Source organism: Haliotis rubra, unplaced genomic scaffold (genome assembly GCF_003918875.1).
Source record: "Haliotis rubra isolate DU_JTF1 unplaced genomic scaffold, ASM391887v1 Scf154, whole genome shotgun sequence".
NCBI classification, from domain to species: Eukaryota; Metazoa; Mollusca; class Gastropoda; order Lepetellida; family Haliotidae; genus Haliotis; species Haliotis rubra.
This window is the reverse complement of record NW_025765492.1, coordinates 826,620-851,393: the sequence shown is the minus strand read 5'-3', so window position 1 is coordinate 851,393 and position 24,774 is coordinate 826,620. Positions and strand designations below refer to the sequence as shown.

The 24,774-nt window shown below is 45.2% G+C and overlaps 1 protein-coding gene and 1 pseudogene across 1 annotated transcript; both read left to right on the top strand.

The window, feature by feature from the left end:
- Window positions 1-163: 163 nt before the first annotated feature.
- Window positions 164-7,848, top strand: LOC124270704 (ribosome-binding protein 1-like). The gene is made up of 6 exons (XM_046705737.1): window positions 164-295; window positions 3,392-3,452; window positions 3,621-4,205; window positions 4,289-5,109; window positions 6,549-6,620; window positions 7,621-7,848. The coding sequence occupies exons 1-6, from the start codon at window positions 164-166 to the stop codon at window positions 7,846-7,848; spliced, it is 1,899 nt and encodes a 632-aa protein (XP_046561693.1).
- An 8,534-nt stretch (window positions 7,849-16,382) lies between these two features.
- On the top strand, window positions 16,383-20,924 carry LOC124270725 (annotated as a pseudogene).
- The last annotated feature ends 3,850 nt before the right edge of the window (window positions 20,925-24,774 follow it).

The following is a 24,774-nucleotide window of genomic DNA, read 5'->3' as shown; positions in this document are numbered from 1 at the left end:
AATTTCACCAAAGTTCTTCTGCAAAGTTTGATATTATATATTTAATTTATGCGTTGTCTATTTCGCCTATCCGAATGGCATGTTTGTCAAATTTGGAATTCATAAAGAAAGTGCAGCACACACGCCCATTTTTTATACAGTCGTGCATGGAAGTATTAGAGAAATGGTAGCAATAAATGGTAACAGTATCATTATTAGCATCGTCATCGTCTCCATCATCAACATCGTCATCGTCTCCATCATCAACATGGTCATCGTCTCCATCATCAGCATCGTCATCCTGTTTAGTGTACAGGTAGTGGCACCATAAGTAGAACTAGCGTCATCATTAACGGCAGTAGCGTCATTATCAACAGGAGCACTATTTCCAGTATCAGCGACACCATTAGCGGCAGTCGTGACATTTGTAGCGGTACCATTTGCAGTAGCAGATCATAATGGGGGCACCACTGGCAAAAGTAGTCAGGTGACTGGTAGGGGCACCACTGACAACACCAGTCAGGTCAATGATAGGGGCACCACTGACAACACCAGTGAGGTCTTTAGTAGGGGCACCACTGACAACACCAGTGAGGTAATTAGTAGGGGCACCACTGACAACACCAGTCAGGTAACTGATAGGGGCACCACTGACAACACCAGTGAGGAAATTAGTAGGGACACCACTGACAACACCAGTCTGATAACTGATAGGGGCACCACTGACAACACCAGTGAGGTCATTAGTAGGGGCACCACTGACAACACCAGTGAGGTCATTGGTAGGGGCACCACTGACAACACCAGTCAGGTAACTGATAGGAGCACCACTGACAACACCAGTCAGGTCATTGGTAGGGGCACCACTGACAACACCAGTGAGGTCATTGGTAGGGGCACCACTGACAACACCAGTGAGGTAACTGATAGGGGCACAACTGACAACACCAGTCAGGTCATTGGTAGGGGCACCACTGACAACACCAGTCAGGTCATTGGTAGGGACACCGCTGACAACACCAGTCAGGTCACTGGTAGGGGCACCATTGACAATACTAGTCAGGTAACTGATAGGGGCACCACTGACAACAGTAGTCAGGTCATTGGTAGGGGCATAACTGACAATAGTAGTCAGGTCATTGGTAGGGGCACCATTGACAATACTAGTCAGGTAACTGATAGGAGCACCACTGACAACACCAGTCAGGTCACTGGTAGGGGCACCATTGACAATACTAGTCAGGTAACTGATAGGGGCACCACTGACAATAGTAGTCAGGTCATTGGTAGGGGCATAACTGACAATAGTAGTCAGGTCATTGGTAGGGGCACCACTGACAATAGTAGTCAGGTAACTGATAGGAGCACCACTGACAATACCAGTCAGGTCACTGGTAGGGGCACCACTGACAATACCAGTCAGGTCACTAGTAGGGGCACCACTGACAATACCAGTCAGGTCATTAGTAGCGCACAATAGGCTGTAGTGGTGTCAGTAGGAGGAGCACAATTACCTGTAGTACTGTCATTAGTAGCGCACCTTAAGCTGTAGTGGTGTCAGTAGGAGGGGCACAATTACCTGTAGTACTGTCATTAGTAGCGCACCTTAAGCTGTAGAGGTGTCATTAGGATAAGCACCATTACCTGTAGTACTGTCATTAGTAGCGCACCTTAAGCTGAGGTGTCATTAGGATAAGCACCATTACCTGTAGTACTGTCATTAGTAGCGCACCTTAAGCTGTAGAGGTGTCATTAGGATAAGCACCATTACCTGCAGTACTGTCATTAGTAGCGCACCTTAAGCTGACAGAGGTGTCATTAGGATCAGCACCATTGGTAGTACTGTCATTAGTAGCGCACCTTAAGCTCAGGTGTCATTAGGATAAGCACCATTACCTGTAGTACTGCTGTCATTAGTAGCGCACCTTAAGCTGTAGAGGTGTCATTAGGATAAGCACCATTACCTGTAGTACTGTCATTAGTAGCGCACCTTAAGCTGTAGAGGTGTCATTAGGATAAGCACCATTACCTGTAGTACTGTCATTAGTAGCGCACCTTAAGCTGAGGTGTCAGTAGGATAAGCACCATTACCTGTAGTACTGTCATTAGTAGCGCACCTTAAGCTGTAGAGGTGTCATTAGGATAAGCACCATTACCTGTAGTACTGTCATTAGTAGCGCACCTTAAGCTGTAGAGGTGTCATTAGGATAAGCACCATTACCTGTAGTACTGTCATTAGTAGCGCACCTTAAGCTGTAGAGGTGTCAGGATAGGAGGGCACCATTACCTGTAGTACTGTCATTAGTAGCGCACCTTAAGCTGTAAAGGTGTCATTAGGATCAGCACCATTACCGGTAGTACTGTCATTAGTAGCGCACCTTAAGCTGTAGAGGTGTCATAAGGATAAGCACCATTACCTGTAGTACTGTCATTAGTAGCGCACCTTAAGCTGTAAAGGTGTCATTAGGATCAGCACCATTACCGGTAGTACTGTCATTAGTAGCGCACCTTAAGCTGTAGAGGTGTCATTAGGATAAGCACCATTACCTGTAGTACTGTCATTAGTAGCGCACCTTAAGCTGTAGAGGTGTCATTAGGATAAGCACCATTACCTGTAGTACTGTCATTAGTAGCGCATTAAGTAGGTGCATTAGTAGCGCACCTTTAAGCTGTAGAGGTGTCATTAGGATAAGCACCATTACCTGTAGTACTGTCATTAGTAGCGCACCTTAAGCTGTAGAGGTGACATTAGGAGGGGCACCATTACCTGTAGTTGCGTCAACATTGTCAGGCACAGAGTAATCATTATGAACTAAACATAAGCACTAATGTCGATGGTAGGGGCAGTAGCAGGAGTTACGTCATCATTAGAAGCGTCTTGATTAGCAGTAGCAGTGTCCCGTTTGACAATACACGCTACTCTCTGTCAGCAATGGTCATGTAATCTACCAGAACAGGACAAGGTATTCACACTTCCATATCGGGGGAAGGGATCAACACAATATCGAATGTAGCGCCATTACCGTTTGAATTTATCAGGTTTTTTTTGCTTTTTAACATACCGTGTCCAGTATCATACAACACTGGCACTGAATCAGTGAAAATATGTGTCATGTATCTCAATACTTTATTTTAACCCACTCAAAGCTTACAGAATGAATTTGTGTTCATGAAAGAGTGCGGCAGAAGTTGTCTCCCCTTAAATGCAAATCGCGCATAAAATCATGTTATCAGTGTGGCGGATAAAGCATGTGCCGTTTGAAATGGGAATGCCACTGTCACTGACATTCGTCACCACTCGCCCCTTTCCGTAACCCCCAAGAAGAACCTCCCCCATCCATGAATACTATGTGCAAAAGTACGACCCAGCAAACGGAATGTCCAGGTGTTAAGTGTCTGATATCCGCAACAGTTCTTGTGGAACAAGTTAGTACAAGTCAGGCATCACCCCACAACTACTGCCCTAAGCCAAGGTGACAAAAGTCTCCAGATGATTGGCATCATATAGATAATCGTCGTCGTCACCATCCGTGCAGGGAGGTCAGATTCAGAAAGGTCTTTGTCTTGTGTTTCCTTTCCTTTCAATCTGTTTCAAGAGTCTGAACAACTTTTGTTCTTCTAAATTTCTAATGGCACTACAGCTAATGGTGCCCCTGCTAATGATACTACAGCTAATGGTGCCCCTCCTAATGGCACTGCAGCTAATGGTGCCCCTCCTAATGATACTACAGCTAATGGTGCCCCTCCTAATGGCACTATGATAGCTAATAGTGTCCCTGCTAATGATACTACAGCTAATGGTGCCCCTCCTAATGACACTACAGCTAATGGTGCCCCTCCTAATGATACTACAGCTAATGGTGCCCCTGCTAATGACACTATGATAGCTAATGATGCCCCTCCTAATGATACTACAGCTAATGGTGCCCCTACTAATGACACTATGATAGCTAATAGTGTCCCTGCTAATGGCACTACAGCTAATGGTGCCCCTCCTAATGATACTACAGCTAATGGTGCCCCTCCTAATGGCACTACAGCTAATGGTGCCCCTCCTAATGATACTACAGCTAATGGTGCCCCTCCTAATGATACTACAGCTAATGGTGCCCCTCCTAATGATACTACAGCTAATGGTGCCCCTCCTAATGGCACTACAGCTAATGGTGCCCCTCCTAATGATACTACAGCTAATGGTGCCCCTCCTAATGATACTACAGCTAATGGTGCCCCTCCTAATGATACTACAGCTAATGGTGCCCCTCCTAATGGCACTACAGCTAATGGTGCCCTCCTAATGGCACTGCAGCTAATGGTGCCCCTCCTAATGATACTACAGCTAATGGTGCCCCTCCTAATGGCACTACAGCTAATGGTGCCCCTCCTAATGGCACTACAGCTAATGGTGCCCCTCCTAATGGCACTACAGCTAATGGTGCCCCTCCTAATGATACTACAGCTAATGGTGCCCCTCCTAATGATACTACAGCTAATGGTGCCCCTCCTAATGGCACTACAGCTAATGGTGCCCCTCCTAATGGCACTACAGCTAACGGTGCCCCTCCTAATGATACTACAGCTAATGGTGCCCCTCCTAATGATACTACAGCTAATGGTGCCCCTCCTAATGATACTACAGCTAATGGTGCCCCTCCTAATGACACTACAGCTAATAGTGCCCCTGCCAATGGCACTACAGCTAATGGTGCCCCTCCTAATGATACTACAGCTAATGGTGCCCCTCCTAATGGCACTGCAGCTAATGGTGTCCCTCCTAATGATACTACAGCTAATGGTGCCCCTCCTAATGGCACTACAGCTAATGGTGCCCCTGCTAATGACACTATGATAGCTAATGATGCCCCTCCTAATGATACTACAGCTAATGGTGCCCCTGCTAATTACACTATGATAGCAAATAGTGCCCCGGCTACTGATACTACTACAGCTACTGGTACCGCTGCTAATGACACTATGATAGCTAATGGTACCCCTCCTAATGACACTACTACAGGTAATCCTGACCCTACTATTGACGCTACGCCTTCTAATGTTGTCCCCACTCCGCTAATTCAGAATTTTGCTGCTGTTACCACAAAGGGTGTCACTGCTAATTATGACGCTAGTACTGTCAGTAGTGCGCCTCTACTACTACTGCTTATGCATTCTCTTCCCACAGGGGTGGGGCGGTGGGGTAGCCTTTCCCAACTGCCAAGCCTAGTCAGTCAGTCAGTCCCACAGAGGTTACTTGTCATATCTTCCTACGAACCTCTGTTCTAATACGGCCATATTTCCCGGTTCTCGTAAAATCCCCTAGCGGCAAAAGATCGCAACACGAATTATCTCCCTTCTTTCTATCCAATCAGAACACGTGTTACATCGACTTAGATTCAACTTGACTAACACAAGCAAATGTGGGGCCACAAATATCCCCCATCTGCCGGGGACTTGTGTTGATGTTACACACAAGACGTTTAATGGCTAGCTTGTCCGTTGTCAACGAGGGCGATGGAGACGCCACTGATCCGCCATAACATGACTGAGTTCTGTCTAGAAGAAACGTTTGCGCATCGCGCAGGGGAAGAAGTTTAGTTTTCTCGAAGCATACGGAAATTACCGAGGCCTTGCGAATGATCACTTTTGAAACAACGTCGCTGATTGCACAACTACATCTGATTGCCTCCAATCACGAGTCTTGAACGCTCACACCATGAAAGGGCCGTATTAGAACAGAGGTTACGTAGGAAGATATGACAGGAGTAACCTCTGTGGGAAGAGAATGCTGCTTATGGTGCGGCTACTGATAATGCGGCTACTAACTACTGCTTACCCTGCTACTAACTACTGCTTACCCTGCTACTAACTACTGCTTACCCTGCTAATAACTACAGCTTGTGGTGCCGCTGCGAATGACTACACCTGCAAATGGTGCCGCTACTAATGATGACGTTACTACTGCTAATGGTGCCACTACATTTAAACTAAACAGGATGACGATGCTGATAATGATGGTACTTCTATTTACTACTACCATTTTCTCTAATACTTCCCTACACGGCTTTGAGATAAACTTTGATGAAATTTGGTTGTTTTTCCCCCACTGAACACTGAACATGAAAACATATTTTCCATACATCCGCATTCCTACCACAATATATTGCAATATTTATTTTTTTTTCGTTAACATTTTTTCTGAAAATCGGCAAAAAGTGGTTGTAGTATTAATTTATTCCACACACTAAAAACTAATTAACCTGACCCATGCCCATAACCTTGACTAACGTCAAACAGTTTGGTCACGATAGAATACAGATAAAAACACTATGTTTTTCATTTGCTGCCAAGTTTCCTCAACAAATAACCTTGCTCTTAATTGAAACACAGTAGGTTTATCGCCTGAATGATTATGCCGCTGATATTAGTATACTATTGTCTGGTAGATATGACAATTATTCCACACAGCTTCTCGTCTGTTCAACTAGCTTTTGTGTAATATGACAATTATTCCACCCAGCTTCTCGTCTGTTCAACTAGCCTTTGTGTAATATGCTGTTTCCTAATTCTTTTAGCAAGAAGGATGGCGAGGGAGCAATGGCGACAGTGGTAAGAGAAACCAGGAGACTCTACACAGACCAGGGATGGTCAGTTGGAACATGTGAAGGTATTTGAATGTTGATTATATCCGACATTGAAAGTCTCTAACAAATATAGTTGTAGACTAATGGTTTTAGATCTTGTAACGTAGTTACATATAAATTGTCAGTATATAGCAGGAATGTATCAAAATCAATGGCCATTACAGTTACATTCTTCACGTAGTTACTCACAAAATAATTACGTTGGGTTCTATATAATTAAGGATGTCATTGCCTCCGACATTTTACACATACATGGAAACGAAAATTAGAATTGTCATCATAATTGTCCTGTTTGAAACATGGTGAATATGATAATAATCAAAATAACGGTTGTCGGATTGTAATAATCTATTATAGAATCGAAATGAAGCCTTTTGGAGAATATGGACGAACAAGGGGGATGACCAACGTCGGCAGATAACCGGAAAAAATAGAAAAACAAAGAGAAGATGCTAAAAAGAACAGAAGAATCCAATCTGTAAGTTTCTGTAACTGGATTATATAGTATCATTTGTACTGGTTTCTGTAACTGTATTATATAGTATCATTTGTACTGGTTTCTGTAACTGGATTATATAGTATCATTTGTACTGGTTTCTGTAACTGGATTATATAGTATCATTTGTACTGGTTTCTGTAACTGGATTATATAGTATCATTTGTACTGGTTTCTGTAACTGGATTATATAGTATCATTTGTACTGGTTTCTGTAACTGGATTATATAGTATCATTTGTACTGGTTTCTGTAACTGGATTATATAGTATCATTTGTACTGGTTTATGCACTTTCTGACACCAGAGATTGAAACACCCCGAGTCATTTTATTGACTACATATTATCACATCACAACAAAACTGTAATAGAATGTATGAATAACTTCCTTATGCCATGTTATTACCCATAATGGCGATGTGTAATATCTAATTAGACCAAGTGCCGCTGTCAAGAATACATGTTGGACCTAACGTTCAGAATGCAGGAATTTCAATTTTCCCCCTAGAAACTCCAACACCGCCTGAAGACTCCAAGTACTATCAACTTGACTGAGAAAAGGAAAGAGAAGGTGGCTGCAGTCTTAACACCAGAGTTGACCTCGCCAGTGGTGTCCGACGAAGAGGACTGCAACCTTATTTTAATGGGTTTTCATGGGAAAGTGACAAGCTGCTACATTATACCACTCTACTGGACAATGACAAAATGGCCTCAGCATCCTCCAGAGCCAAAATGAAGACAAACACGATCCATTCAGTCCCAGCCACCTAAAGCCCTTCCATCCTGGACATTGAGAGACGATCAGGAGGAATATGATTCAGTATAGCTAGGTATAGGACAGAATGGGGGCTACATGAACATTTAGGCATTTTCCGTATTCACCCTCTGAACAAAGTTTGCTGTTTAAAATCTAAAATTAATATAAAACGAAAATGGATGTCCTTTATATTAAAAAAATGCCAACCCCTACTTTATACTTAAATTGAAGAAACTATTACAAAAATTCTAATCCATGGGGCCTGTGATGACCCCATTCCTTCACACCCTCCAAACATTTAGGTTCTGAATACAATTAAACCCGTTCCTAGAATAATAAATATTAATGTGTGTTAGTGTGCAAGTGGTTTGTGTGCAACTCATTCCCATATGTTAGTGCTATTTGTTTAAACAGTTTTGTTTGATATATACTGACAGGACTTTAACATTGTATTTTTGTAACATTGAAACTGACTATGAATTACTATGTGGACGGTGTGATGTATGGATGTTATTGGTTTGTGCTTTTTGGTGCGTGTGTTCCAACATGAATAAAGTGAAATCGACCGCCTGATTTTTTATTTGTTTTTGATGTCCAAGTGCAGTGCACCTGTAATAAATTATTACATATTTGAATGTAATATATCATATTTCAATCTTCATTGACTGTTGACATATGTAATGGTAATTACTGAATACTAATAATTGAAACCAAATGGAGCTATACATATTCTGATTTACTTTAAAAAATGGAACATGGTTAATGTGATTAATAGAAACGGAAATCAAGGGGAAACCTAATTGAACTAAGTAAATAACGAAACCAACTGAAAGTAAAGGATAACGGAAACCCAAATGATCCTCTTAGGAATCTTGGTAACTGAAACTCACGGAGCCTTCGGGAATCTAAGTAACTGAAACTCACTGAAGCTCCACGGGAATCTGGGTAACGGAAACTCACTGGAGCTCCACAGGAATCTGGGTAACGGAAACTCACTGGAGCTCCACAGGAATCTGTGGAACGGAAACTCACTGGAGCTCCACAGGAATCTGGGTAACGGAAACTCACTGGAGCTTCACAGGAATCTGTGGAACGGAAACGCACTGGATCCTCACAGGAATCTGGGTAACGGAAACGCTCCGGTTTCTGGGTAATATGTAAGTTTCCGTTTTCCGGAAATGTAGGGAAACAGTCCGGAAACCTAACTGAAACTTAAGTTTCCATTTTATTACCGTGAATATTTTTCATGCAGTGATCATACATGTACATACATTATTCAGACAGCAGCATTCAGTCAAAGAATGATGTCAGAATACAAGAATAACATCATCTGCAGGCAGTGGCTTTTATATCTAGAATTTTAGCGTTCAGTTCAGTCCCATGCGAGTTGGAACCCTTTGAGATCCCGTGACGCCGTCATCGCAACACCCGCTACTACATCAGCAACATCCTCACAATACAATGCTACTACTACAACATCACGGACTTCATCACAACACCACGTTACTACAACATCACCAACATTATAACACTAAATACTACGCTACCACGACAACAGCGCGACAATCATAACAAACCTTTCAGGTAAATCAGTCATGTATATTTCATATAGGAAAAGAGTTCGACGCGATGCTGGTCTTAGATTTCTATCATGGGAACGGTTTTGGAAAACTAGCAATCCAGGGTGAACCTGAGATTTGAACCCATGATCAAGCGTGCCTGGCTTGCCTAGACGTTACAACTCTGCACAACAAATTCTGACGCTTTAGAAGACGAAGCCCCCACACGAGTAACCTCATCAAAGCAACAACACGCCTTTAAACCCTCAGCATCGCATTCCCATCACGTCATATTATCACGATCGACGTCACATCACCTTCCTTCCAACATCATTTCTCACTCCATCGTCCTCACATGAAAGTAACGCCATGATCCCGCCACCACCACCGGCAGCACCAGCGTCTACATCACAACCACCACTGGCAGCACCAGCGTCTACATCACAACCACCACCAGCGGCAGAACCAGCGTCTACATCACAACCACCACTGGCAGCACCAGCGTCTACATCACAACCACCACCACAACCGGCAGAACCAGCGTCTACACCGCAACCACAACCACAACCGGCAGAACCAGCGTCTACATCACAACCACCACTGGCAGCACCAGCGTCAACATCACAACCACCACTGGCAGCACCAGCATCTACATCACAACCACCACTGGCAGCACCAGCGTCTACATCACCACCTGGCTGGCAGCACCAGCGTCTACATCACAACCACCACCGGCAGCACCAGCATCTACATCACAACCACCACCACTGGCAGCACCAGCGTCTACATCACAACCACCACCGGCAGCACCAGCGTCTACATCACAACCACCACCTGGCAGCACCAGCGTCTACATCACAACCACCACCGGCAGCACCAGCGTCTACATCACAACCACCACCGGCAGCACCAGCGTCTACATCACAACCACCACTGGCAGCACCAGCGTCTACATCACAACCACCACCACAGCATCTACATCGGCACCAGCCACTACACACAACCACCACCGGCAGCACCAGCGTCTGCATCACAACCACAACCACCACTGGCGGCACCAGCGTCTGCATCACAACCACCACCGGCACACGGGCACTGGTGGCGTCTACATCACAACCACCACTGGCGGCACCAGCGTCTACATCCACAACCACCACTGGCGGCACCAGCGTCTACATCACAACCACCACTGGCAGCACCAGCGTCTACATCAGACATCACACCACCACCACCACCAGCACCAGGGGCACCAGCGTCTACATGGTTAAAGCGTTCCACCGGCGAAGACCAGCGTTCGATTCACACCGGGTACATCACTGCCCACAACCGGCAGAACCAGCGTCTACACCGCTGGAATATTGCAAAAGCGGCACCACCACTGGCAGCACCAGCGTCTACATCACAACCACCACTGGCAGCACCAGCGTCTACATCACAACCACAACCACCACCGGCAGCACCAGCGTCTCATCACAACCATCACAACCACCACCGGCAGCACCAGCGTCTACATCACAACCACCACCACACCACCGGCAGCACCAGCGTCTACATCGCAACCACCACCACCACTGGCAGCACCAGCGTCTACATCACAACCACCACCAGCGTCTACAACCGGCAGAACCAGCGTCCACAGCGTCAACCATAAACCACCACCGGCGGCACCAGCGTCAGCGTCTACATCACAACCACCACTGGCGGCACCAGCGTCTACATCATCACAACCACCACTGGCAGCACCAGCGTCTACATCACCACCACAAACCACCACCGGCAGCACCAGCGTCTACATCACATTCCACCACCACTGGCGGCACCAGCGTCTACATCACAACCACCACTGGCGGCACCAGCGTCTACACCACAACCACCACTGGCAGCACCAGCGTCTACATCACACAACCACCACAGCACATCCCGTACTGGCGGCACCAGCGTCACGTCACACACCACCACCACCGGCAGCACCAGCGTCTACATCACAACCACCAACCACCACAACCACCACCGGCAGCACCAGCGTCTACATCACAACCACCCACCACCACCACCGGCGGCACCAGAACCAGCCGTCTACACCGCAACCACAGCCACCGGCGGCACCAGCGTCTACATCACAACCACCACACACCGGCAGCACCAGCGTCTGCACCGCAACCACAACCACCACTGGCAGCACCAGCGTCTACATCACAACCACCACTGGCAGCACCAGCGTCTACATCACAACCACCACTGGCAGCACCAGCGTCTACATCACAACCACCACCACAACTGGCAGAACCAGCGTCTACACCGCAACCACCACTGGCAGCACCAGCGTCTACATCACAACCACCACTGGCAGCACCAGCGTCTACATCACAACCAACCACCACCACCGGCGGCACCAGCGTCTACATCACAACCGCAACCACCACCACCACCGGCGCACCAGCGTCTACCACCACAACCACCACTGGCAGCACCAGCGGCACCAGCGTCTACATCACAACCACCACCGGCGGCACCAGCGTCTACACCACCAACCACCACTGGCAGCACCAGCGTCTACATCACAACCACCACTGGCAGCACCAGCGTCTACATCACAACCACCACCACTGGCAGCACCAGCGTCTACATCACAACCACCACCGGCAGCACCAGCGTCTACATCACAACCACCGCCACCACCGGCAGCACCAGCGTCTACATCACAACCACCACCAGCGGCAGCACCAGCGTCTACATCACAACCACCACCACAACCGGCAGAACCAGCGTCTACATCACAACCACCACCACCACCGGCAGCACCAGCGTCTACATCACAACCACCACTGGCAGCACCAGCGTCTACATCACAACCACCACCGGCAGCACCAGCGTCTACATCACCAACCACCACTGGCGGCACCAGCGTCTACATCACAACCACCACCGGCAGCACCAGCGTCTACATCACAACCACCACCACCTGGCGGCACCAGCGTCTACATCACACACCACCACTGGCGGGCACCAGCGTCTACATCACCACCACCACCACCGGCGGCACCAGCGTCTACATCACAACCACCACCGGCGGCACCAGCGTCTACATCACAACCACCACTGGCACCACCAGCCATCACAACCACACATCACACAACCACCACTGGCGGCACCAGCGTCTACATCACAACCACCACCGGCAGCACCAGCGTCTACATCACAACCACCACAGGCAGCACCAGGCGTCCACACCACCACCACCGGCAGCACCAGCGTCTACATCACAACCAACCACGGCACCGGCACATACATCAACCAGCGTCTGGCGGCACCAGCGTCTACATCACAACCACCACCACAACCGGCAGCACCAGCGTCTACATCACAACCACCACCGGCAGCACCAGCGTCTACATCACAACCACCACCACCGGCAGCACCAGCGTCTACATCACAACCACCACCACAACCGGCAGCACCAGCGTCTACATCACAACCACCACCGGCAGCACCAGCGTCTACATCACACATCACAACCACCACTGGCAGCACCAGCGTCTACATCACAACCACCACCGGCAGCACCAGCGTCTACATCACAACCACCACCGGCAGCACCAGCGTCTACATCACAACCACCACCACCACCGGCAGCACCAGCGTCTACACCGCAACCACAACCACCACCGGCAGCACCAGCGTCTACATCACAACCACCACTGGCAGCACCAGCGTCTACATCACAACCACCACCACCACCGGCAGCACCAGCGTCTACATCCACAACCACCGGCGGCACCAGCGTCTACATCACAGCACCAGCGGCGGCACCAGCGTCTACATCACAACCACCACTGGCAGCACCAGCGTCTACATCACAACCACCACTGGCAGCACCAGCGTCTACATCACAACCACCACCGGCAGCACCAGCATCTACATCACAACCACCACAACCGGCAGCACCAGCGTCTACATCACAACCACCACCGGCAGCACCAGCGTCTACATCACAACCACCACCACCTGGCAGCACCAGCGTCTACATCACAACCACCACCACCGGCAGCACCAGCGTCTACATCACAACCACCACCACCACCGGCAGCACCAGCGTCTACATCACAACCACCACCACCACCGCAGCACCAGCGTCTACATCACAACCACCACCACCACCGGCAGCACCAGCGTCTACATCACAACCACCACGACCACCGGCAGCACCAGCGTCTACATCACAACCACCACGACCACCGACAGCAAGAGCGTCTACATCACAACCACCACGACCACCGGCAGCACCAGCGTCTACATCACAACCACCACTGGCAGCACCAGCGTCTACATCACAACCACCACGACCACCGACAGCAAGAGCGTCTACATCCCCTCCATGTCAGAATGTTGAGATTTGACTGGTTCACCGAGACAATATATTACCGATATATGGTCCCTCCTTCTCACATAAAATACTACATAGTTCGCATTGGAGGGAAATATATGCTTGACAGAGATTACAACTCTCTTCTAAAACGCCATGAAGAAAATACTCAGCACGTGGATTTCTGAGCGGGAGACTATATTTGTTGCACAGCTCCACCAACCAACAAGCTGCATGTGTTTTACGAGACAATGAAAATTACGTGATACAACCCAAGTTACCCGTAGCTCAATTTAACAGCATTTTTTTTATCAATTTAACTTTATAACAACGTTTTAGATGGGTTAATTTTACTATAGATTCATTGTAGCAATACCATTCGGGGTATGTTCAGTTTTCTGTACGTTTTATAACACCTAACACGACACATACTCCACATACACCCTCGTTATACAGCTACAACATGTTGTCCATACAACCAGTGCTGTCATCAAGGTCATCGAGCATCAACCGGTAACAGTGTCCAATATCTGAAACTAAAACCAACAACTTCCTCCTCATCAACATCCCTGTTCCCGCAATTCCAGCCCGACAGCACTTACTTGGTGTTTATACCTGATGCTAGACTAATGCTTAGTCTCTGAATATATATAAGTTGATAGTAACAAACAAGCCCATTTAAATTGAAAAGGAGCCCCAGGGAGACCAGAAAACCTGAGTAAATCTAGACTTGCTTTATTTAGGGCTTTAGTACTGCAGAGAGGGCTAGGCAGTAGGGAAAATAATGTGATTCAGGGACTGTGAGACAGACTAATCTGATGCCAGTGCTTCCAACAGCATCTCCGTATGTTCTTCATATGGGGGTTGCCGTCGGCAAATATCTAAAGAAATAATAGTCATGATCATGAAAACAAAATGGAATAACCATAAAGGACAATTATTGTATTTTTCATATACTTCGCTAAGCCAGTAAAATGTAATATGCATATGGTGGATGCTGTATGTTGGAAATATCTTTAACGACTTCTTTGATTCGATTTAAGCTTTTACATAAACGACTTTTACATAAATGTGATAAACAAAATGAAGATTCATTTATCGTCAGAGTGCTCATTTATTCCACTTCTCATGTCAGTTCATGTTCATGTCCCTCAAATTCATAGTTTCACAGATTCAAGCTCATGACATACATATTCAATTTCATCATTCTCAATTCTCATCATATATCCTTTCAGACGAATGAAATAATTGACTGTAAATAAAACAAAAAATAGTAATAAATACCTAAAGTATTACATGTCTAAGAAAATTACAGTCAATAAATGGAAAAAATAGATGAAATTCATTTATTTTAACAGCTCAGAAATTATATGGAAAGTAACTTTAACATTAGAGAGAAAATAACTAAATGAACCTACACCCTAACCTTATAAAATACACTTTAAATTTACTCAATGAAGAAATTTAACCAGTGCATGAAAACTAAGTACATTTATCAAACATGGCAATAAAACATGGAAAATTTATAATAGTAATATTTTATGCATTACCATATCTCAAACACACAAATAAATTATATTAACAATGAAAATATCTACATACCATTTTGTTAGACCCCATTTGCTCAGCTTTCCATATCTCAAAAACAACATGTCTTCACTCAGACCACATGGCAATAAAAGTGACAAAGCAAGGAGTAACTTCCCTTAAATACAAGTCAGCATGCTCCTCACAGGGAACGAGTTAAGAGCTCTTGACAGGTGCCACTGACTGAAGTGCTAGTATAATCCCACTTTTGGCTCTTACAATAAACGATGTTTTACAACAGTGTGAAAACCGGATAAAAGCAGGGGAAAACCTATTGACATAAAGGTAGCACCAAACTTGTAGCCCTGATTGAGTATGATCTGACAACTACGGAATATTTCGTTAGGAATGCACCAGTTGTGGTATGTTTATTATCCTACACAGCGATTAGTAGCCAAGGTTTGATGAGATTTACAAGCTATGAAAAAAAGCATTTCGCGCTTCCCGTATCCTACTCCATCAAAACACAAGGCCCAATAACATACATCTCACTCCATAGTGCCTTCTATAACAGAACAACCAGCTGATCTTAACTATATATTTAAACGCGTTGAATCGTTCAAAAATCAATCTATTAATTGTTAATAGGTACCGCGTGGGAAGCAGAGGGAAGACGCTTCTGTTGGGTCACGTGACATGTTTTGCAGCGCGTGCGTACAAATGAAGATATCTGTAATTTCTGATTAAATGTGAAAACGGCTTGCCGTACGTGTGCGCGGATCAGTTTACATTATTTGGTGGGGATAGGATAGGGTCCATCTTGCAGAAGGAGAGCTGCGTAGAGTATTGCACCCATGTCAGTAGACTAAGGCTTAGTCTCTGAATATATATAATTTTGATAGTAACAAACAAGCCCATTTATATTGAAAAGGAGCCCTAGGGAGACCAGAGACCTGAACCTGAGGAAATCTAGACTTGCTTTATTTAGGGCTTTAGCACTGCAGAGTGGGCTTGGCAGTAGGGAAAATAATGTGGTTCAGGGACTGTGAGACAGACTACCATGTCAGCTGCTTCAGGAGTCGCCATTGCTAGAAAGACAGTGACTGCAACACTGACGTGTGGTAACGACATAGTGCCGCGCTGACCTACTTGGGAGTGCGGGATCTAGTGCATAGCCCTGTGGATGCACACTTTCCTAGCGGATGTTCGGTAGGAAATACACTGTTGGCGTTCCGCGATAACAGCTTCACGGCGCTCGATTAAGAGCCAATAGTACCGCAGTGGGATTGCAAGGTGTGTGTGCGATTGTCTCAAATACCATAGTGTACGATTAGCGACTGAATCTGACAAAGTACTAGAACGGGGATTTTACTGAGAAGATGTAACTCATGTTACGGATATTTCGTTGTTGAGGGATTCACTGTTCGCCACATAAAACTCTTATATTGATCTAAGAGATTCATAGATGAATACGAAAATAATGATGAAGAATTGCATAAAAATAATAGAAAAACACTATGTTTCGCAAGGTTCGGTCATGGCGTAAGTTAACAAGAAGCTTCCATGTCGGCGCGTAATGTCTATTCAGATTTGTATTGATTCATGCTTATTTATTCCTTTTCAGGTCAACTGGACAACCCACGATGTCGACCCCGATCTACACCGTTACATCGATACTAGTAAGTTATTGAATATGTCCTTTGATATAGAAAATACTGACCAAGTTGACGTGAATAACCTATGTGGTCTTCTAATATGAATTTCATTCCGCCCATCCTCGCTCTCAGCATTGAGATCGCTGTTTGTAAAGAAACGACTATGCTACGCCAGGCAGTCTCACAGTCCCTGCAATGCTGAAGACCTACATGAAGCAAGTCTAGAATCTCCCAGCTCACTGGGGCTGGGGCTCCTTTTCAATTTAAATGGGTTTATTTGTTTCTATCAAAATTATATATTCAGGGACTAAGCGTTACGGTCTGTTCGATTATTGCGAAACTGGTTTTGGTCTTTGAAACTGGTTTCTCCTGTTATAATTGAGTGTCCAGTTTCGGATACATGGTTTCAAAGTGAAACTAGTTTCTAGTTTTATAAACGAGTGGATGGTTTCACCATCCGGTTTCTAAATGGACACCTAAAAAATGTCTCAGCTACTGTATATGTGGAACGAAATGGATGACAGCATATGTTTTTATTTTATCAGTGTATTAACAAATAATAAAGAGATTACATGCTTTTGTGGGTAAATATTTGCGTATATGTAATTATAGTGTCACAAGTAATTATATATATACAAGTTACATAAAATAGTCATGTTCAATAGACTAGTCCTAGTTCTCAGTTGATTTTGATCATTATTTTGGTTCCAAAAACTGTTGCTCTATTTTGCCACCAACATCAGCTGAACTTGGGGCTTTCGTTTCCGCCATGTTTGTTGTAAGAGAACGCGAAACTGAAACTGCGAAACCTGCCTCGGAGATGGTTTCGAAGTTTCAGAAACCAGTTTTAGGTTTCGACATAATCGAGTGCATGGTTTTCCCGAAACCAAAAACCGGTTTAGCATAAACGAATATGCCCTTAGTCCTAGGCTACCCCAACACCCCCAACGGTGATAGAACTGAAATACAAACAAAGACGGTCACTTCTCAATGTAAAGCATTTGTTTGTTCAAATCCTTGGTTTACGATTATTATGATTCTATGCAATATCACCAACGAACGAAACCCATCATCACTACCCGTTACAGGGACCATCGAAGTAAAACCTGTATTCTACTATCTATGGGCGTATGTGTCTTCGTATCATAGCAACATGTCTGTATATTCCAGTCCGATCCCTTCGTCATGAAGAAAGATGGCGAGGGCTATAAGGGATTCCTCGTTGATGTCCTCGACAAAGTCGCCGAGTTGGTGGGCTTCAAATACAACATTCGGCTCTCTAGAGACGGCCAATACGGATCTTACAACAATGGACAATGGAGTGGCATGATTGGGGAGGTGGTACGAAATGTATGTATACACAATTATAAACTGCGTAGTTCTGTAATTTGTCTATTTTGTCGGCAATAGACCCCGCTTTTACCAGAAACGTTTGGTGATTATGAAAGGTGTGTTATATTCATAAAGTTGCACTTGGTGTTTTTCCAATCCTTGAATCGTTTATGACCGAATTTATTACACACAGCAAATATATAGCACCTTTTCAATATCTAAAACGAAAATCAAAAGATATTTAGAACTTCTCACGATATACATAACCAATACAATAACCCGTCGGCCTAATGGGAATATCAGTCACTATAGACCCAGATTTGGTTACCTATCCCAAATATTCATTGTAGAAACGACGCAAAACTTTAACCACTGTACGTTCACATTTACCAAATGTATTTGCCAACAAAGTCATATCAGGAGATAAGGATATTTTTATCGTTTCCTTGACCAGGAATCAAGCATAGGCCTGGGAGACGTCATCATTACCAGAGAAAGGGATAGAGTTGTGGACTTTTCCAAGCCATACCTAACCCAGACGCTACGTCTTCTAGTGAAAAAGCCTAGAAGGTATGAACCTGGCCTTGGCCTTTTGCTGGAACCATTCTCGATGGAAATTTGGTTGTCTATCCTGTTTGCGCTTCTCCTCGTGGCAATCCTATTCGTCCTCATCGGTCGGTTCAACCCGTTTGAATGGAGACAGGTGGCATCGGACAAAGACCCCAGAGGTGCAAGACACAGCTTTGGTCTGAGAGAGAGTTTCATGTTTGTGTTCAGCACTATCACACTGCAAGGTAAGAACGTGTACCAGTTCAAGAAATGCACCTCACATTCCAAACGCTTCTCTTTCAATCCATATTCCAGTTTGGATAAAATATATTCCACATTAATTTGAAACATGGTAGAACACGCAAACTGTACTTATATATGAAAACAACTGGCCGATGTACCTTTTGTTGAAACTATCATACGTTTAACAGGTAGTGATATTTCAATCAATATTTCTAAATCTTTGTTTCTAGACCTTCATGACGTGTTGCAGGTTACCGAGAAACCCCCCCGGTCTTTGGCAGGGCGGGTGTTGGCCGTGTCCTGGTTCATCTTCATCTTTTTCATCGTGGTGGCCTACATAGGAGCATCTATAAACTTCATGTCGGTCGGAGAAGGGATGCAACCACTGCCTTTTGAAGATCTTGAGGACATAGTTGATGGTGGGGACATCCGAATTGGAATGATGCGCCATGGAAGTGCGTTCCAGTCTTTCAAGGCGAGCAAAGTAGACATCTACCAGCGTGTGGCTGACTACGTTGAGATGCGAAATTCGTTTGTCAACAACACTGCAGAAGGAATTGAAAGAGTAAGACGTAGTCATGGAAACTTTGTAATGATAATGGAGTCGTTGACAGCTGAACACCATGCCGAGCGACCCCCATGTAATGTTATGGTGTATGGCAAAGGTCATTTCAGTCAGGCCTTGTCTCTTTTCACAAATCAAGGGTCCGGTCTCAGGCAGAAAATCGATGATGCTTTGCTCACTATGAAAGAAGATGGTACAATACACATGCTGCAGCGGAAATGGTGGGAAGCGAGATTCTGTGGGCCTGCTGTCAACAACAAAAAACGAACAACCACCAGTGCAGTTTCGCTTCGGAGACTTGCAGCACCGTTCCTACTCCTGCTGATGGGTGCCATTCTGGCTGTTGTAGTCCTGTTGGGCGAGATCGTCTTCAGGAAACTCAGGCAGTAGAAGGCCACACTGGTTTCAAGCATGAGGCGCCTTCTGTTGTCCTGTTGGGCGAGATCGTCTTCAGGTAACTTATGCAGCAGATGGTCACACTGGTTTCATGTGTGAGGTCCATGCTGTTGTCCTGTTGGGCGAGATATTTTCTGGAAACTCAGGAAGAAGAGCGTCATGTCTGTTTATATAGAGACCTGCATTCATGCATTGGGTGCCCTTCCAAAAGTCTCTAGACCTCCTTTGCATTTCCCTTCACTTTGCGTAGCCATCGTAACTCCATCGTAGTGGGGAGTTGTGTTGACAGTGGAAACTTTAAGACTGTTACCCTAGATGTATTCATATTTAGATACCTGTACACCCCATATAGACATTCACCTTGACTAACGAGTGCTTCACGATACCAGCCCGGTGGTTAATTAGCTGTGTATCCAGGTTTACTGTCATAAACTTGTGGAACACAAATCTATGTTGCAGTGTTGAGTTAGAAGGTGACTACATGTTCTTTCTAACATTATTTACATTTTGTACCTTTGAGTCAGATGCATATTTCAGCGACTGGCCAGGTAGTCTAAAGTGCCGAATTCCGTTCCTTGCCGGAACCCTGGGACTATTTGGCCGCATCCCAGAACTGTCACGAATAACTTTCGAGAGTCAAAGCAGGATGATGTTGGGTTCGAATTTAAGGTTAGATCCTCTTATCCTTGGTGTGTCGGAACCATACCTATTTTCAATTGTTTCGCCAAAGTTGGACGCATCCAAGACTTCATCGGTCTGTCGTTCCTGGCCATGCTGATGTAGTTGCTACAAGTGTGTTGTTCCTTTATGTATGCTTCTTGTATATAACTAACGACCACTTTCCTTTATAAACTTCCCACATCATGGTATTGGTATTTGTTTTGACTATACTGTGACAATAATCACAGTCCTGGTTTTCATTTATACATGCATGGGCACCAACAATGGCAAGTTCTTACTTTCTTCAGCGGCAAGGGAAGAGTTCGCACAAACACAACATTGAAATGGAGATGCACGTCCATCATGCATGCATTCAGGCATACATTTCCGGTTTGAATGGCAATCGTTCACTTGTTTTCTGAACACAGCAGCTATGTTAACGAGACATGTTGATGGACGATATGACGGTCCTGGCGACGTGTGGACGGTCATCAGTGCTGTTGGTGGCGTTGTATCGCTGTCTAGGACGTTCTATCGTTCGTTCGCTGCAACTGAAGGTTTTAGCAATGACTCGAGCACGTTGACCAGCGTCTAGACGTCCAGTGGCTTGTCGTTGATCTCTACCAGCAACTACCAGCATGATGCTGAAGGCTGAATGACACAGTCACTATGACAACTATAAGTGGGATGCTGAAGGCTGAATGACACCAGTGTCATGACAACTATCAGTGTCATGCTGAAGGTTGAATGACACCAATGCCATGACAACTATCAGTGGGATGCTGAAGGTTGAATGACACCAGTGCCATGACAACTATCAGTGGGATGCTGAAGGTTGAATGACACCAATGCCATGACAACTATCAGTGTCATGCTGAAGGCTGAATGACACCAGTGGATGATAACTATCAGTGGGATGCTGAAGGCTGAATGACACAAGTGTCATGATAACTATCAGTGGGATGCTGAAGGTTGAATGAGACCAGTCATGACAACTATCAGTGTCATGCTGAAGGTTGAATGACACCAGTGCCATGACAACTATCAGTGGGATGCTGAAGGGTGAATGACACCAATGCCATGACAACTATCAGTGTCACGCTGAAGGCTGAATGACACCAGTGCCATGACAACTATCAGTGGGATGCTGAAGGTTGAATGACACCAATGCCATGACAACTATCAGTGTCATGCTGAAGGCTGAATGACACCAGTGCCATGATAACTATCAGTGGGATGCTGAAGGCTGAATGTCACCAGTGCCATGACAACTATCAGTGGGATGCTGAAGGATGAATGACACCAGTGCCATGACAACTATTAGTGGGATGCTGAAGGCTGAATGACACCAGTGTCATGACAACTATCAGTGTCATGCTGAAGGTTGAATGACACCAGTGCCATGACAACTATCAGTGGGATGCTGAAGGCTGAATGACACCGTCACCATGAAACTTCACGCATTGTACCCATGTGAGGAATCGACCCTAGGTCTTCGGCGTGAATCTACAAATATATTCAAATATCAGTCTAGACATGTACTCTAGAGTGCTTCTATTGTACCTCCACAAACAAAGTGTTTTAATGTCGTACAGACAAAACAACAGCAATTTACCAACCTAGTATGAAACATGTAAAGTTGTTTCTTTATTTGATTAAACATGCAAATATTGAGTAAATGGTCACAGCACACACCAAACAAGTCTTTGGCATGTACAGTGAAACCTGTCTAAACCGGCACCCCACGGGACCGAAATAAAACGCCGGTTTAGACAGGGTGCTGGATTAGACAGTGATGATCATTTTCCAACATGACTGCCATTTACACTCGTCAATCTCTATAATGCCTTTGAGGTGGGGGGGGGGGGGATTAACGCACCTGTAACCAGTATTTCAGTTATATCATGGCACGTCAGCTGATTGAGGGAGGAAAGCCCAAAGTGATGCAGGTTGCAGATGGTTACCACATTGGTGAAACACACAAGCGCTGGTATGATGCTGACAAACTCTGCCAAAGAAAACTCAGATGCAAGCCTACAAAAAGAGGTTCTTGGCATGCCTGAAGGATGCATCTGTATAGAGCAATTTGTAGTGCCTTACACCACTGGGCCCCCCTGTAGTAGACATGAATCCCCAACACAATCACCATGTAAACGATATGTTAGTCCGCCTTGTGTACGTGGTGGATTACAGGGCATAGATCTACACTGAAAATAGTGGAAGAAATCCTTTAATACAGTTCCAATATGGGTGTTTACTCGGATTCAGAGAGTACTTCTTGATGGGAAATAGGTTTACTACTGTAACACTACAAGCGGGGAAGTCATGCTGCCAGGTATTCCCAGTTCTCAGACAGCACATACAAGGATCTGCATTCTTGTTCTCTCCGTAGTGTTATTACTATTCACTAGTGATTACAGGTTCAGTGTCTGGGTCATAATGGAAAGCAAGACTAAAACAATATTTCTTCTTGTGTTCTGCACATGATACTAGAAGATTATCATTGTAAAACTGTACACCTGGATGTAACGTATGAAGAATTATACAAACAATGATGTGTTTAAACCATGTAAACAGATAATCTGGTTGTGTGAGGAAGTTCATGTTCTACATCACCTTCAAGATTATTGCAATTTAGATGTGTATGTGGAGCGGTGGGGTGGCCTAGTGGTTAAAGCGTTCGTTCGTCACGCCGAAGACTCGGGTTCGATTCCCCGAATGGGTACAATGTGTGAGGCCCATTTGTGGTGTCCCCCGCTGTGAATGCTGGAATATTGCTAAAAGCGGCGTGGAACTAAACTCACTCACTCACTAAATGTGAAAGTACGTATGTATGTGAGCGCATGCAGGTGTAATATTTTGCACTTCTGTCAGTTTTCTAGAGTAAATAACATAGTCTGAGCAAACAATCCAGAACCTGTTATTATTATTAACAACAACAACAGCAACAACAACAACAACAACAACAACAACAGCAACAACAGCAACAACCTACAACATTATTGTCGGACAAAGTCCCTGATCCTAGCCACCCGATCTATATGACGACAAGCACAGGCTGCTCGGGACCCGTTCTAACCAGAATCTCCATGGGCAGACGACAAGCACAGGCTGCTCGGGACCCGTTCTAACCAGAATCTCCAAGGGCAGACGACAAGCACAGGCTGCTCGGGACCCGTTCTAACCGGAATCTCCATGGGCAGAGACCAATAAACTTCTACTCTGTGACTGCTTCTCATCCATACCTTTCTACATTTCATGAGATGGTACTGCATACGTTTACGTCGGATCATGTGTGACTTGTGTCATAAGGACAAGGCTCCACCTCCTCGGGGTCTCCATACCCGTGAAGGTCCGGGTTAGAATATTGATCTTCAGTAACCCATGCTTGTCGAAAGAGGCGACTAACGGGATCGGATGGTCAGGTTTGCTGACTTGGTTGACACATGTCATCGGTTCCCAATTGCGCAGATCAATATTCATGCTCTTGATCACTGGATTGTCTGGTCCAGACTCGAATATTTTGCAGACTGCCGCCATATAACCGGAATACCTCTGAGTGCGGAGTAAAACTAAACTCACTCACTCAGCATCTCCGTACATGTCATACTCCAACATGGTTATCTGGAAAACATTGGACGTACATCACCATAGGGTCGGACAACAATTTGTCAGGGGTTTTACATCAGTTAATTCCACAGAGCTAGTACAAACAGTCCAAACATGATACAAGGACTTCTTAAATGGCGAATACAAATAGGCGAAGAACAAATAGGCAAGGAGAATGAATGAATAAATATTTATTGCTTTACAGGTATTCACGGCAATAGGCCAATAGAGCAAGAACAAAAATGACATTAGTACAAGAACAAAATGGCTAAGAAACAGACTATCAGTTCTGCAATCTGTAATCAACACCTACTCAAGTCAGCAAAACATGTCTCTAATTCTGCAAAAAAATTCTAAAAAGACACCTGTAGCCAACCATACATAACATCTTTATCGACACCCTATATCCTGAAAACGAATAATCTTACACACTTCCATAATGTTCCA